Source organism: Poecilia reticulata, chromosome 9 (assembly GCF_904066995.2).
Source record: "Poecilia reticulata chromosome 9, P_reticulata-male-v2, whole genome shotgun sequence".
NCBI classification, from domain to species: domain Eukaryota; kingdom Metazoa; phylum Chordata; class Actinopteri; order Cyprinodontiformes; family Poeciliidae; genus Poecilia; species Poecilia reticulata.
In genome coordinates this window covers 7,791,732-7,804,338 of record NC_088838.1, presented here as the reverse complement: position 1 = coordinate 7,804,338, position 12,607 = coordinate 7,791,732, and the positions used below count along the sequence as shown (strand labels likewise).

General features: G+C 41.5%; 1 protein-coding gene across 1 annotated transcript in view; it reads left to right on the top strand.

Annotated features, from left to right (window-relative positions):
• The first annotated feature begins 1,008 nt into the window (after positions 1 to 1,008).
• The window catches only part of zdhhc8b (zDHHC palmitoyltransferase 8b), a 72,395-nt gene continuing 60,796 nt past the window's right edge, over positions 1,009 to 12,607 (top strand). Inside the window, exon 1 of the mRNA XM_008417626.3 lies at positions 1,009 to 1,536. Coding sequence (XP_008415848.2) covers positions 1,433 to 1,536 — 104 coding nt within the window. The 5' untranslated portion in view covers positions 1,009 to 1,432. The remainder of the gene's footprint in view (positions 1,537 to 12,607) is intronic.

The window sequence follows — 12,607 nt, the reverse complement described above, 5'->3', positions numbered from 1 at the left end:
TATAATAAAGCTCTGAAATATATTTTAAAAGTATACTTTAAGTACACTTGAAGTTGTTCCAAAAAAGTACATGGAGTATACTAAAATATACTATTAGTTGTAATTTAATACTATTTAAATACTACTAAATTATACTAAGCACAAAAGTAGTTGTTCCAAAATAGTACAGTTTCAGTACATTGATAAAAGTATACTAAAGTATGTTAAAATTTAGTATACTAAAGCATACTTTTTTCACCTGGGAAATTTATTAGAAAAAATAATATTTAGTTCAAAAAGTTTTTTAAGTTTGAAAAATCAAAAAAGTTTCCTAAAAAAACTGAAACCTTTTAAAAATATTTTTTGACAAATAAAAATTTTAGTTTGAGAAGTCTAAAAATGTTCTCAAAAATACATTTCTAAGTTTGAGAAGTTAAAAATGTATCTGACTAAATTCAGAATTTAAAAAAATATTGCTTTTGACAAAAAATTGTGAGAAATTTAAAAAAAAGTCTTGAAATTATCTAAGTTTTGTCAAGCAAATTTTTTACTTTTTGCTGGAAAAAATTCTTGCACAATAAACATTTATCTTTTGTTTTCTTGCTTTATTACTTTTTTTTTATTGTCTGGAATTCTATGATATTTTGTGGGAACTTGAATAAGGGTTTGATAAAATGTTATCAAAAAGACACCAACAATTACATATTCTATTGAATAAATGTATTAACTTGATATTTCTGATCCCAGATTTATCCTAATAATTTCCCGATTGGTGCATCGTTGGTAATGACGTGCAGAGACCACGCCTGCCGGCGTCTCCCCTGATTACAAATGGTGCTTACCCACAAAATTTAAGAGTGGAAGACAACATTGAAAGTTTGTAAAACTGCAAAATGGGGCCTGGGAGAAAACAACATCAGGATGGCACAGTCTTAGTGGAGAGACCAAATAATAGATCTGAGCTAAATAACAGATTTTAAGAAATTTGATGGAAAAATCATTTCAATATGAATTGAATTGTGGGCAGGAGGCGGTTATAGTTGCCTGTAAAAGCAGACAGTATTATATTAGCTTCGACCTGGGAGGAGAAAATTGTTTTTGTAAAAACCCAATAAAATAATTTCTCCAAACATGTTCTGACGCTTTCAGTTTTTCCAAGCGAAGCTCCACCTTTTCGAGCGGCTCGGTGACCTCAGCAGTGGGCTGGATTGGAAAGGGTGGGATTTCCAGGCTCTCGCAGAGCTCCGCGTATTGCTGCCTGTTAACGTCTTGGACCTATGCGGCTTCAACCACGGAGCAGAGACGGACCGCTTGTGCCATTCACAGCCACAGAAAGGGCTCCCCCGCACCCCGCATATACACACACCCCGCTGCACGCTGGACGCTTTCTTTTTTTTTTTTCTACATGCGCCTCCGACCGGAATAAATAATTGAGGAATGTGGAGAATACAGAATGCCCAACAGCGCTGGAAAGAGATTTAAACCCACCAAATACATCCCGGTGTCCACTGCTGCCACGCTCCTGGTGGGATCGACCACTTTATTTTTCGTCTTCACGTAAGTTTGCGCCGCTCCTTTTTTTTTTTTTTTCCCACTCGATCTGTGCATATCTAGATTTTTTTTTCACCCCCCCCCCAAAAAAACTGTGTGCGTCCCTGGGACCATTGTGGCTGCAAGTTCGAGCGGCTGGATGGAGCCGCTGAGGTGGGAGAGAAGTGGCGATAGGGGAGAACATCTTTACCGGCTGACGGTCGGTCAGCAGCAGATATGCAACCGTGATCCGAGAAGCAGCTTTAGTGCCTTTATATTAGTGCATCTCTAGAGAGATTATGGAGCTAGGATTCTCTCCAGGGAAACTTCCCATGACACATGCGAAAAGCTCTTTTCCTGTAACTTCGTATTATTCCAGGCAGTGCACGGGGTTAAGCAGACATGTGCATTTGTTTCAGTTTCAGCGTCCTCCTACGAGTTGAGGTTTTTGGTCAAAGTTGGGGTCCGCAGGGGCTATCCTGACTCGAATGCGGCCGTGGGTAAGATGGCCCCGCCCCTCGTTCTCTCTGAATTAAAAAATAAATAAAAAATTCACAACTAGAAACGGCCAATGAAGTGGGAGTTCCGATTGGAAAAAGTTGGAATGTTAACATGGCTGCTGTTCATGTAAAAGATAAGGAAAGTTTTGGCTGTGTTAGCAGGGGTTAGCTAGCAGCCACCTGCAAATAACTAACGTCCACAAATACTTCAGATGCCCTCAATTATTTTGCTTATAACGTCCTGTTTCCGTAGGTCAAACACCAAATATACCTTAATATACATTAATACACACAGTGGAAACTGTTTTAGCACTACCGCAGAAGCTAATATGGATAGTCTTGCTTATTTTCGCTCTTGGGATTACAGAAATTTAGTGTCGAGGAAAATGACAGACGCTCCTGGATTGGCTGCTTTGCAAATGCCAGCCAGTAGCATGTCAGATAGCATAGCGCCAAGTTGTTTTAGCTTCCCAGGCTGCATTTTCTTTCCAATATTTTAAATATGATCCACAGAAAAGTCCGCAGACATGCTTTACGCAAATAATTTAGAGTTTTGTTCCACAGAAGAAACAAAAAGAACGAAAAACGCAAATACTGAACTGTGAGTCCACCGTTAGCTACTTGTTAGCCCTTCTAACGTGTATCATTAAACCAGTGGCACAAATAGCGCTGTAACGTGTTATTCAATTCAAATGTGCTTCGATGGACTTATGTCTCAATAACAGCATACGGATTACATATTAACTTCTCTGACCCTGTATCAGGACTGTTGTAGCTACGGTTCGCTCCAGTGGCCACATCTGGAGCGATATGTTTTATATTGGGATGATAATGTAAGCTTGAACTGCTGCAGTATTCAATATATCCAGTTTATAGTAGGGGCATTATCGCCACCGACCCGTCTAGAGTGTTAACAAGAGTGTTAGCCACAGTGAAGGGAATTCAATTCAAATTCAGTTAGATTCAGAATATTTTATTGATCTCAAAGGGAAATTAAATGGTGTTGTAACTCTTATTAATTCAAATTCTTCAAAGACTTATGGTAGATAGAAAGATAGAAGATAGATTTGTTGTAGATAGAAGAAAGGTGCAATTAGAATCAATTTTCAAAGGTGTGTTTCAAATAAAGAGTACTCTAACTTTTTTTTCTGAGTTTGACAAGTTCATATTTTGGGATTTTTTTTTTTCTATATTTATTTTTAAAATGTAGAATTATCAATGTTTAGTGTAAATATTCCAGTTGAAGATTATTATTTTTTTAGAATTTGATCTTGAGATCGTGAAGATTCCAGATTCCTTAAAATAAGCATTTAGCTTAGCGCCATAGCTAGCCAGGTGTCATCAACTCCCACCAATATATATTTTCATGCACTGTGCAGAACACATGGGGAGAACCGAGTCAAATTTCTATGGACTGGAGATGCAAATAAGTTGTAGAAAATTTGATAGAACAAAAAAAACAAATTAAGTTCCACCCCTTAACGGAAGAACACCCTGGTCTACCACCCATATCACCCAGATTATAAACCATAACTGGGGTCAAACTAAATTTGAAACTCCTTTTACATTGTGAATGTGGGTCACACAGTTGCTGGGCCTTTGCACACTCCTCCACCTGAGAAATGTGAGCGGGACACTAAGCGAGTGAAGCCATCGGTCTGAATTATCTCACTCCTATATATTTCTGCATGCAGAGAAAACCCATCAGTTTATCAATGAAATCCCCGTCCTGCTCTACTCTACATCTGCTGCATAGCCTAAAGGGATTCTGGAAATGTCTCAGCTTCTATCTGTTACATCTGTATTCAGGAGAAGTGAAACTGCTCTTTGGGATTCCTGGCACCAGGGAAGCTGAAACGCAACATGTTCGGGATTCGTCCCACCAAGACAGTCACCGAAACCGTAAAACCCAGAAAAGCCTCTGCTGCTCCCCGAGTGCTTCTGTGCTCTCTCACACTCAGTTCAGCGGACGAGGCTGAAGGAAGCATATTCATGCTTTGCTTCCAGGTGGGACTGTGTCTTTAAAAAAAAACATGCGCTCCTTGGTGTGACTTTGCATAAACAAATGGTTTGTTGTACAAGTCTTTATAAAAAATGAATGCATCCTTCATTTAATTGCCCATAAGAGGCACACTAGCTAGCAAGCATTTGCTCCTCATAGGATCATTATTCTTTGTCTGGTTGGGTTTGGCGTTTTAAAGATGCATCCTGGAGCAGATGGTTCCAGGTTCAGGATTAAGACCACCACTAGTTTGCTCTTTCATTTCTTGGTAAAAAAAAAAAAAAGACCCCGTGCTTCTAGCAGCAAACAACCAGGAAGGTTCCATTATGTCACACGGCGGCCATTACAGTGAACCCAGTCAGGCCTCGTCTCCTGCAGGAGCAGAAAGCTCCGCAATTACAGTGCGAGCTTGAGAGCGGCATGCCTTTATCTAAAATCTCTGAACCAAAATAGCACGAGTCCAGGGTAAAACCGGGAGCGTGGCACGTCACATGACCAAATTTCAGACGCACTAGTCCGTCGTGTACACATGGACGAATACATGGACGGTTACTTGGAGGACACCGAGACACGCAAGCATATACTTTTTGTTTAAGAGCAACACCTTGCCTAAGTATTTGTATCCCGAGGACTTTTTCCACCACAAACGTTGACATAATTACTTGGACTGGATGTGATTGTCCTTCACAAAGCAGTGCATAATTGTGAGGTGGAAGGTAAATAAGAACTTCTGTCCCAGCATCCTCACAGCATGATGCTGCCGTTGTTCTGTAAACACAAATACACATTCATGTAGTGTCTCTTTTTTTTTTTTTTCAAGGTTTCCCCCAGAAAACCTGATAAGCCCGGTGGTTGGGTGCTAGGGCAGTCATTCATCCAGCAGCCCGTCGTGTTTTTGAGTTAAAAAATGTTTACAGCTAACAGAAAATGTGAAAATATCACTTGATAATTATGTGTTGTTAAAAGATTTTAAGATTAATACCTTAACACTAATTGTAAAGTCTTAAAAATGCAAACATTTAATAAAAAACTTTTAAAAAATCAGCTTAGTAGGGGCATAAGTAAGACCTGGTGGCCCGCCAGGCTTATAGTACACTCTGCTACTGAATTGCACATTTCTTTTAATCTGAATATGCTATTTTTTAAGAACTGTACAGTATATTTCTCATATGTTGTAACTTTGTCCCTTTTTATACCATTTCTTTTTTATATTTTTAACAGTGTGTAAATCTGCGCTCTTCCATTTCGCCTGTGACTCTGCTGCAGGTCTATGTGAATTTTTCAGTCCGGGGGCGATGAGGGCTATTTCTGTGCGCTTAGTTAGCATGCATGTTTTCTGAATTCGGCCAAACTGGAATTGCGTCCACACGGCATGATGCTGCAACCACAATGTCTCACCATGCGGATCGTGTGTTAACCTAAACAAACAAAAAACCTCTAACTTAGAAATGTTTTCATTTGTGAAAAAAATAAATAAATAAAATGTACATTTGACCCACCTGGAATCGCGCCCCCTCAGCATGTTGCTGCAGCCGCCATCTCCCACCATACAGATGGTGTGTTAAGCTAAACCAAAAAAACAAAGTCTTGCTTAATTTTTTATTCATTTATAAAATAAAAACAAAATTAACGTATGTAATCTTCTTCAGTACTGTGCTCTACTTTGTTACAAAAAATAACAAATAAAATACATGCAGGCTTGTACTGTAGTTGTTACATGGGAAGGCACTGCATAGTAGATTGAATCCCAGTGTTGCCAGCTGGCTAATTGGTGTCAAATGGTAAACAGAGAATGAGAGCTAGTCCTTGTACATCAGCACAGCTTGATCACAACAAAGACTATGATTTCAACCTCATCGCCACCTTATGCAGACATTCAAAGTCTCTGTGTCTAAATTCGCTCCACATGACCATTCTTGCAGTAAATAAGCTTTCACCCCCCCTCAAAACCTTTTAGCGATTCCTCACAAAGGCTTAATCGCTGCCTTTAAACCATATGTCACATGGCTAAATTATCCAGGAAACCAACCTGCCAGCTTGGCCTGTGCTGCCAAGCCTCACGCTACACATTTTAAAGTCCGCAAGGCGGTGTGTGGAAACAATCAGTAGATCATCTGGACAGGGCTAGTGTTCAGCGCTTTTTCTTTTTTTTTAATGCTTTTTGTGCTGTGCAGAGGTGAGTTATGAGGGAGGTTGTCGGCGGTGGCAGCAGCCCGGAGCCGACGTAGAGCCACCGGCCTGAGAGGAGCAGAGCACGCGAGAACAGGCCCCGTCGGTCAGGAATCTAATCTTCACCTTCCGCAGCTGTTTCCTCCTTTTCACTGCAGAGCCAGCGAACCAGACGTCATTCACATCCATCTCGGCCTGTTGTTTCGCGTTTTGTCCTCCAATCTCGGGGGCTGTTGTAGAGATTTTTGAAAGGTATTTCCTGGCATGTTGGTTAAGTGAGAACAGAACAGTGCTGTGATGTGGAGCTGCCGTCAAAGCGTCATTTTCATTCACCAAATGAGGCCCCCGTTCCCCTTCTCAATTCAAAGTGTCTCCTATGGCTACAGAGTGCAGATTGTTTTGGAGGGGGACAATAGTTAAAAATGTAATGCATTTTGCTTTTGTTGTTCATTGATCCTAATCTGCCTGTGTCGTCTTTTTTTTTTTTTTTTTGCCAAAGGAGTACAAGCTTTGTAATTATTGCTGCTCCGGTCCTTAGCTGTGGTGTCCGTCCTGTGGGACGTTGTTTCTTTGCGTTTGTCTGCAGTTAAATGAATTGTTGCGTTAGCTAATCCTGTTTTAAGCCCAGCATGGTGGGAGCCAGAGCGTCTCAGCCTGCTTTAAATACTGCTCACATGACGGGGACGCTGATTTGAGTTTGTTTTGTTTATTTAAATGCGCGACTGTCACTGTGCGCTGCTGAGACTGAAGTTGTGACAAGACTGAAAGCATTTCCCATAGCAAGGCAATTAACAGTCGACTCTAACAGGAGGATTTATCATGTGGGGATGCCAGTGAAACTCAGCCTCCGGATGTAATGCCAATGCCCAGGAATAATTAGATCTACTGCCCAGTCTTCTCTGTAAAATCAACCAAACTCTTTGATATAGAAAAGAACATGTCATGATAAGTGCTTCTATTAGCTTTGCTATTTTATTATGTAGTCAAGATCAAATTTGTCTTGTAGTAATGCACATTTCTTAGATTACTTCACAAGTGGTCAGTTACTTTTGACGTGTCTATTTGTATTTCTCATACTTATTCTTTATTAGTGTGGTTACATAAATTCCTCCTTCAAAAGGTAGGCAACATTTCAGGCGCACAGGAAACCATGGGATGGTTTTCCAGTGGATTTACCAACCATCAGTGGTAATCCGATGGTAACGATCCCAGTCCCACCGGTTGCAGTGCCACTGTACATACACATCACTCAAATATTTACGCCGGTGTAGGCAGAACACAGCACCTGCTCATTTTACGAAGGTATGTACGGAAGGCAAGGAGAAATACAACCAGATTCATCACGTCAAGTTTTTAAGGCAATCGCTGTCGTTGCTTTAACTTCATGGCCTGGGTCTCACCAGGGTCAAACATGCGGTTTGAACTACTTGCAAATGCTGCAGAATCTATGCCAAAATCGATCAAAAGTCGCTCGACTACCATACAAATGACTAATGCCTGCCAGTCAGCTCTGGTCTTGTGCCTCTTCTGAATTCATCGACCCCATTACAAAGAAGTATTAGACAGAAAATAAACCCACCGCTGGATCTTATCTGCAAAAAGCACAAAACTTTACCATGAGAGTTCTAGATCATGGTTCAACTTCCCCCTGTCCCAACGTATCAGGTGTATAAGGTATTCAACAAAAATTGTTAGAGCCACACGCACACATTAAAGTTTCAGCCTATTGATTGTGGAAGATTTGTGGCAATCCTGATCTCATTTTTTATCCGAGATACAATTTTGGACAATACATTTGTAACCCTGGTGCACCAGAGCCAAAAGGTCCCTTTTGGATCATTCATAATACCCATGCAGTGCAGTTCACAGATTTGCTGAGATAGCTCATGTAGCTTATTAACTGTAGATAAGAGCAGCAGCAGGTTGTAGCAGAGGGGGCTAGCTTTGACAGATTAGATAAGGATGTAATATCCTCTGCAGGTCCTCGTTCGTCAGCAGCCTGGAGTGAGAGGCCCGGAGGTTGACAGCAGCGCTGCAGCACTGTGTCACCGGTGGGACCGGGCTGCGATAACAGAAGAAATAGGTCTTTATTCACGAAAGGAAGACAGTGTAACCGTAGTCTGAAGGCTTGTTGCTTAACATTGCACTCCTAATGGCAGTTAATGGTAGATCTTCAGTCTGTGCAGTGGTTTATTGTTAATTTTCACTCTAATTGTGGGTTGTGTGGCTCACCACAAGGCACATTTCCGCCCTGTAATTTTAGTGAAGTTGACCGATGTCTCTGCTTCTGCAGCTTTACTTCGCTGTAGCAGCTACGTAGTGATATACACCACCTCGCAAAAGTATTCACACCCCCTAAAACGTTGTGTTTTTGTCCCATTGCAATCACAATCTTCAGAGTACTTTGAAGACTGGTGGTGCGAAGGGATTTCTATGTGGCCACAGCACCCTAACCCTAACCCTGCACATCTAGAGACTGAAATGTCTGGTCACTTTACCGCAGTGATTATCTGATTATCAAGACTCATCGTCCTTCATGATTAAATGTCTCTACTCTCTTAACAGTTGATTCCAATGATTGCGTTATCTCCTCAGTATGCGAACTAGATCATTGATCTGCGAAACAGTATCAAGCTTGGATAGATTGGATGGAGTGTGTGTGAGCGTCACTTCTCAAGTCTTCCCCACACATCCTCAGACGATCAGGCTGCATGTTTAGGGTCATCATCCAGCTGGAAGATGATCTTCTGACCCAGCCTCAAGTCTTTTGCAACCTCCTAACAGATTTTAATTCAGGACTGTCCTGTACTATTATCTTTTTGTCTGACAAGCTCTCCTCTTTCTGGCAGCATCCCCACAGCATGATTCTTTAACTACCATGTTTCAGAGGGACTCAGAGTGTCCAGGGTGATGTTTGTCATAAAAATTGTTTTTAAATTGTTTTTAATCTGACTAGTGAATCTTCATACATCCCCACATTGCTTGTGGCAAACTACAAACACAATTTCAAATCATTGCCACCATAATTGTCTTCCTGCTTCACAATTATGTTTTTTTGTGTGTGTGTTGGTCTCCCACACATGGTAAAATATCATATTCATACCCTGAAGCTTGATGTCATAACAGACAAAAAGTTCAAGGATGACTTTGCATAGCACTGCTATGAAAATATCATATTTCTTTTAAATGATTGTTGGTGAATCAAGTCATTGGCTTTTGGATTTGTTTACTCACACTAGTAGTAACAAATGATATTAAGGAATATAGAAATTCCTCTGAACTTCTGTTTGATTATATCCTGCACGTTCACTTCAACATGCTCTACTTTTAGTCCTCAGCACCTTGTTTCACAGCTGCAAGAGGATATTATATTGGCCAGTAACCAACTCCCAACATGTTGTTTTTCTTTTATTAAGTAGATTTGATAGAACCAAGTACAAAGTACTATCCTCACTCACTCATCAGGCCTATAGCAGTCAGCCGGTGAATGATCTGGGTAAAAGTCATGGTAAAGAAGTCATAGCGATGGTTTGCTGAGTTTTACATGTCACTGCAACTCAGGGATGACCTGTCAGAGCAATCCAAGGTTATTATGCAGTAATGGTCACTGATTAATAAGATAAATGTGACATATTGGAATATAAATCATCAGAAATCACTTGATATTGAGACAGACCAGCTCATGTGGCTCTACACTGATATCCTGCAGCTCAGAGAACAGACTTTAAAAATACTGATGTTAGTTTATAAATCTCTGAACAGCTTAGCACAAAAAATACATTAAAGATCTGCTGTTGCCGTATCAACCTTTCAGGGGCCTTTGATTGCTTATTGTGTTACGTCTTTATCTTGTAAAGCACTTTGAATTGCCCTGTTTCGTAAACGGGCTGCACAAATAAACTTGACTTGACATGCTGGCAGAGCATTCATGCAGTGAAAACAGTGTGCGACCATCAGGGTTATTGAGTCAAACAGATCCCGGAGAATAGAAGGGCAGCTCTTTTAATCTCATTCCTTCTCAGTCTGCCTGTCACCAGTCGACAACCGGGTTAAGATAATGCTGATTGATCCTCGTCCACGGTGCTCTGGCTCTGCGTCCCGGAGCCAGGCCTCTGACAGCGCTCTGCGCTGAACACACATGTTGCATAATTCTTTAGACGTTCTGGGCACATTTAGTGGCTTGTAACACAAATTTGTTTCAATTACGATTACATGCGATCAGCAGCAAGCGAGGCCGGGTTGGTGACTGATGTTTTTTTTTTTTGCTCGGCATGATGAGCGTTTTCAAAATGTGAACAGGGTGAGATCATTGTTTGGTGATTATCACGATTTGTTCAAAAATGAATCAAATCAAGAACATCCTAATCTGAAGCAGCGGGTGATTAAGAATGTAATTTATGTGCTTAATGGCCTGAGCTTGATATTTTTCCAGCACATTTAATAGAGAATTGAGCTTTTTTTTTGTAATTAGCTTTTCTTTATTCCAAGCTGCGAATTGTGCTTTGAGGAAATTTAACACGTCTTGGAAAAAACACGGTGGAGGTGTGGAAGCTGGGTTCCTGATCAAAAGCCTTTTTATGAGGGTGGGGGCTACACTGATTTCCTTTGTCACTGCAGGTTCTGGTTGTCGTTTTTGTTCAAAGTCAGCTTAAACCCATTGCAGTCGTCGCAGAGCAGTAAATTTCTGGATCTCCGGCGCTTGCCAAAAAATAAATTGTGCCTTGTGATGCCATAGTTGAGCTAAATAGATCCATGTGGGTTGAGTGCGCAGCAGTGTGTGGGCGAAAAGTGCGGGAAAGTGCACCATAGAGCTCTCAGTGTTTCGCTGCGCTCCGCCGCCCTCCCACTGGCCGAGCGAGAGTCCTGGCCGTCTGCAGAGTCTCCTCCTGGGGAACATGTGGGATTAATTTAGACCTGCAGCCTCTCCCTCCTCGGGTGTCTCCACCCTGTTCCTCATGTTGTTTTGCCAGAGTGAGACTGCGACTGGTAATAAGGAGAAACAGCTCCGAGTCTTAACACTCTCAGCCGGAGTGGCCCTCTTAACAGATCAAGGAGGCTGTAGACACGAGGCTTTGGGGGTTTACGAGGAGAGTAGCGGACGCAGTGAAAGACGGGACACTCTTGACATTAGGAGGGAATCTTACTTATTTGGAGACACACTGACCGATAGGGCTGGACGATATGGCTGAGAAGCGTTTCACACTATAAGTGTTTGAGATAACGATATCGATCATTATTGATTTTGTGTGTGTGTGTGTGTGTGTGTGTGTGTGTGTGTGTGTGTGTGTGTGTGTGTGTGTGTGTGTGTGTGTGTGTGTGTGTTCATGTGTAGCTATCCAACAGGGGACATGCGTGTCATTTTACACTCACCAACAGGGGACTCACCGTTGAAGAGGGGACATTTTGTAGGTCCCCTCTTGGAAATGACCCTGTTTTAGGGTCAGGGGTCACAGTTAGGATATGCAGTGGTGGGTCAGAGTTCAGTGAATATTTTATATATTGAATATTGAATATTCTATCAGGGCTGCACAGTGGCGCAGTTGGTAGAGCTGTTGCCTTGCAGCAAGAAGGTTCTGGGTTTGATTCCCGACCCCGGTCTTTCTGCATGGAGTTTGCATGTTCTCCCTGTGCATGCGTGGGTTTTCTCCGGGTACTCCGGTTTCCTCCCACAGTCCAAAAACATGACTGTCAGGTTAATTGGCCTCTCCAAATTGCCCCTAGGTGTGAGTGTGTGTGTGTGGTTGTTTGTCCTGTGTGTCTCTGTGTTGCCTGCGGCAGACTGGCGACCTGTCCAGGGTGACCCCGCCTCTCGCCCGGAACATTAGCTGAAGATGGGAACCAGCAACCCTCCCGACCCCACTGAGGGACAAGCATGTCAAGAAAATGGATGGATGGATGGATGGATGGATGGAATATTCTATCAGATATTTTCTATATTGATTTTTGGAAGTAGACGTTGAATTTTAAATAAGTAAAATTGTGGCATATTTCTTCAAATGCATTTGTCCAAATTTGAGTATTACAATAGGAGACATACACTAAACGTTTTAACACTACATTCTGTAGTGTTTATTTTTGTGACAATGAAAGTGACATTAAATACTATAAACTAATATCCATTGGTCTTTTTTGTTATAAATGTGCTAACACATGTTAGATATATATCAGTTACTGTACATCGAGGTTTCAAACTCCTGTGATTTCAAAATGTTTTTGTTGGACCATTTATGTGGAGGAAGAACAGAGCTGATAGAAGCAAAAAAGTCAAAACTGCTGTCTGAGCGCATTTCTGCATAAAAGACGGCTATGGGTTTCTGACAAATCGCACAGAACTGGATGCGAACAAGATTACGCTATTTTTGTCACGTGATTACGTCAATGCGAGACGATTTCGGCACTTCAGATGAAGTACAGAGGAGCCTTTCAA